Here is a 3565-nt window from a genome sequence, read left to right on the forward strand (position 1 = left end):
GTTTAATTGAGTTGTGGATTCTTACTAACTCTATTCACAGAGAACTCATGTTTTGTTGCAGGGTAATCATATTTGCCAAACAAAGTTGTATATACAAAAACATTCTTGGGAACTCACTATAGCTTGAGTTTATTCTTCTGCATTGGAAGCTTCTTTTTTTGGTGTGAATTTGCATTACTAACTAAACGCAGACGATTTGTAAACAGTTAAAGTTGTTGTGATGAGGATAGAATTGTAGGAGATGCAGATATGATACCGGTGTTTGTGTGTGTGTGCGTGTGTGTGTATCATGGTAACCCAAGTGGCTAGAAAAACTCCAGTCGCTAAGAGGTTTTTTTAGCACTTGACTGATAATTACTTTCACCTTTGTAATCTGAGAACCGTTGACGGATTGGTAGTCTGGAAAAAGATTCAGAGCTCATTGACTTGTATAGGTCTAGTATATTTTGATGGAGATGAGACTTTGCTTGTCCACTTCTGCTGTGTAAGTCACATTCACTTTGTAACTTGGGCAGATCCACAAGGTTCTACGTGCCATTGGTCAGAAGTTAAGCCTGGTCAATTTCTTCAGGAAGTGACGGGTATGATTAAAGGCCAACATCGGTGAGCGGCAGATGTAGCTCTAGTTTTTCGTGCTGGCAACGCTAAATTTAACTCTGTGGCCTTCTACTATAACAAGGCTTGGTCTCCTGGAGACGGATCTTTGGCTTTAAGACACAATTTCATTGCCCCTAATTCATATGCCCTGTGTGATTGCAGACTTAGCTACTGAAGATGCTCAGAGTCCCATGCGGCGTCGCTTCTCATCCTTCATGGCGTCCATGCGACGAGGGTCGGTCTCCTCCTCCACGGGGAGGGACTACCGGGCGTCCTGCACCAGCCTCAACAGCCTGGCCAGCCAGTCCTCCTCCCCCATTGCCCTCCTCTCAAGCCCTCCCCCCAAGTCCGGCAAGCACAAGCAGAAGGGGATGGCCGGGCTGATCCGTGCGTCCAGGAGGTCGTCCAAGCAGAGCTCCATCATCCGGCAGAACGGGGACATTATCATCATCAAGGCCGGCAAGATCGTCAGCATCCGCCGTCAGCCCGGCACTCCTGGTGGGCTTAGAGACTCCAGCCCGCTTATTCGCCGAGCGTTCCCCGCTGAGGCTGACAGTGTGCATGGTGTTCACAACTCTAGTGAACTCCTCAGGATGGGAGGGGGGAATGGAGGAGGCAGGCCTTCGAACGGACACGCTAAAACTGGACGTGGTGTTGATGGTGGTTGTGGTGTTGATGGTGGTGTGAGCATTGACAATAACAACACCACAGTCTTGTCGAAGGCAGGGTCCCCTCACCCGCAGCGTCGCAGTTCTGTGAGTTCTGTGGGAAGTGATAACGTCTTTGACGACAGTTTCAGCCACGTGCTGCCCTCTGGTGACACCCAGGCAGAGTCACCGCTGGAGATGATCAGTGAAGAGAAAAGACTTCTGTCCAAGCACAGTGACATAGACCAAGTGGTGGAAACCAGTGTGGATTTCTTGGATGTCGCAACAACAGATTCTTGGAATGGGTCAAGAAAGGATTTAAGACGGGGTTCTGGAGCATCAGCAGCAGCAGCAGTGGGAAACATACACCCAGAGACGAGTAGTTGTGGTACTGACACTAAGACTACGAGACACCAAACAGACGTGGGCATCATTATCAGTATTGACGAAGACAACAGTATTCTCAATGTGGCTCCTCTCACGCCTCGCACTCGAGATCACATCAATCGAAGCGATCTCTTCCTACAAGACAGTGGCGCCACCGCTCTGCTAGCTCCCAGGGGGATGAAACTCTCTCAAAGCACGCAAGGTCTATGCAAGCGATCGTTGCATCGTCTGCCTTCCGTGGAACACTTGGACCCCCCTGTGCGTTTAAAGCGATCGAGTAGTGACTTCAATGTCTCCAACACATCAAAGGCCATCAAATTTCTCATGCCAGCTCCAACCAGCCGACGCTGGTCTTTTGGCCGAAATCCCAAGAAAGATGCGGAGCATGTTTGACTTTGTCTTGTAGAGTAGCGACATTTGTTTCTCATCTACAGTCACAAATTTACTTTGGGATCTGAGTGGCAAACGTTGAGCAAGTTTGAATTTGTCTATGTAGCAACAGTTACTTTCTGTGTATGGTCACAAAGTAATTTTAAGACCTAAGAAGTCAATAAGATATTGTCTGTTGTGATTATGCTTGTATAATGTACATAGAAAAGAAGCACAGCAGTAAATGTGAAGATATAAAGATGTGTACCTGTATTCACATTTATTGAGATGAACAATATCATCTCAAGTTCAAATTGTATGGTATTTAGAAACCATTTACAACAGCAATAAATGTAATATGACAATGTAATGTCTAATGATAGCAACAATAACTGTAATAATGATAATAACAGTTGGATAAAAGTAATAATATTGAAGAACCAGTATGAATCCGCGATACGACAGAAACCATGCTACCAGTTTCTGGAAATTAGAAAGCAAGAATTGTCTATAGTTCCAACATTTGGAAAAACTGCAGTACTGTTCAACTTTTACACAGACTTGTTTTTACGAAGATATATTGTGTATCAAGTAGAAGGTTAAATCTGATCTGCAATGGTAATAACTTTATTAATTACTCAGAGCTGTTCATTTCTGGTACATTAACTGCTGCTGTAATTTTGCACAGACATATGCAGATATCCTCTTATGACATTTTCTTTATCAATGGAGCTCAGGTAGCTGCCATTGCAAGGGGGGGGGGGGAGCTAGGATAGGCAGAGAGGTAAAGTAAATTAAAAGCTGTTCTTGTTGCGTTTGTTGTCCCCCCACCCCACCACCCCAACCCCACCCAAACCCACCCTCTCTACTTTATCCTTCTTTGTGACTATGAAATTTTACCTCGACATGGTGATGACTTCATGTTGGGCCCTGTTTTAATCAGCAACAGTATCTACGTCCAAGGGAGACAACTGGTGCACTCAGTGGGGTGCTTTTTTGGATAAAAAAGAGTTAGCTGCCCTTTTACCTGTTGCAAGGCTGAGTAATATGTTTACCTCCTTTGCAGTCTGGCAATAGACTCTGGTCTTTACAACCAATAATGTGTGTGTGAGTACTTGCGTGTGTGTGTGCGCTGAGACAATTTTGGGTTTCTCTTGATCAGGAAGTACGTCTCCTTACACATACTGTTATGTCATTCGTGGCAAACATCTACTTCTGCTGATCTCATGCTTTTGGTAAAGACTTACAGTACTGCTGAGTTTTAGGTGATCATTTCTTCTCTGTTAGTAGGGTTCAAATGTTTTCATAGCGTACTGTTAAGCATCAGATACCCCTGTCCTGAATTTTGGTCATTGATTTTGACTTTGTCGGTTATAATATATTGTACGCAAGGCATTGTTGCATTGACTAAAGAATTAGTTCTCTGTCTGTGAACATGATCTGAGTGAATCTATGTAAAGAAAAAGACGTGCAAGAACCATGTTACATGTAAACTGGTCATTGCTGTACCCAAGGGAATCACTGCACTCGATACTGGTGGGTATTCAAAGTGTGTTGATTTTGAA

General features: G+C 44.4%; 1 protein-coding gene across 1 annotated transcript in view; it reads left to right on the forward strand.

Moving 5' to 3' along the window:
* LOC138982042 (uncharacterized) overlaps nucleotides 1–2768 on the forward strand; it is a 63609-nt gene extending 60841 nt beyond the window's left edge. The window contains exon 6 of the mRNA XM_070355253.1: nucleotides 760–2768. Within this exon, the coding sequence (XP_070211354.1) occupies nucleotides 760–2024 (1265 nt within the window). The 3' untranslated portion in view covers nucleotides 2025–2768. The remainder of the gene's footprint in view (nucleotides 1–759) is intronic.
* The last annotated feature ends 797 nt before the right edge of the window (nucleotides 2769–3565 follow it).

This window comes from Littorina saxatilis, linkage group LG12 (genome assembly GCF_037325665.1).
Source record: "Littorina saxatilis isolate snail1 linkage group LG12, US_GU_Lsax_2.0, whole genome shotgun sequence".
NCBI lineage: Eukaryota > Metazoa > Mollusca > Gastropoda > Littorinimorpha > Littorinidae > Littorina > Littorina saxatilis.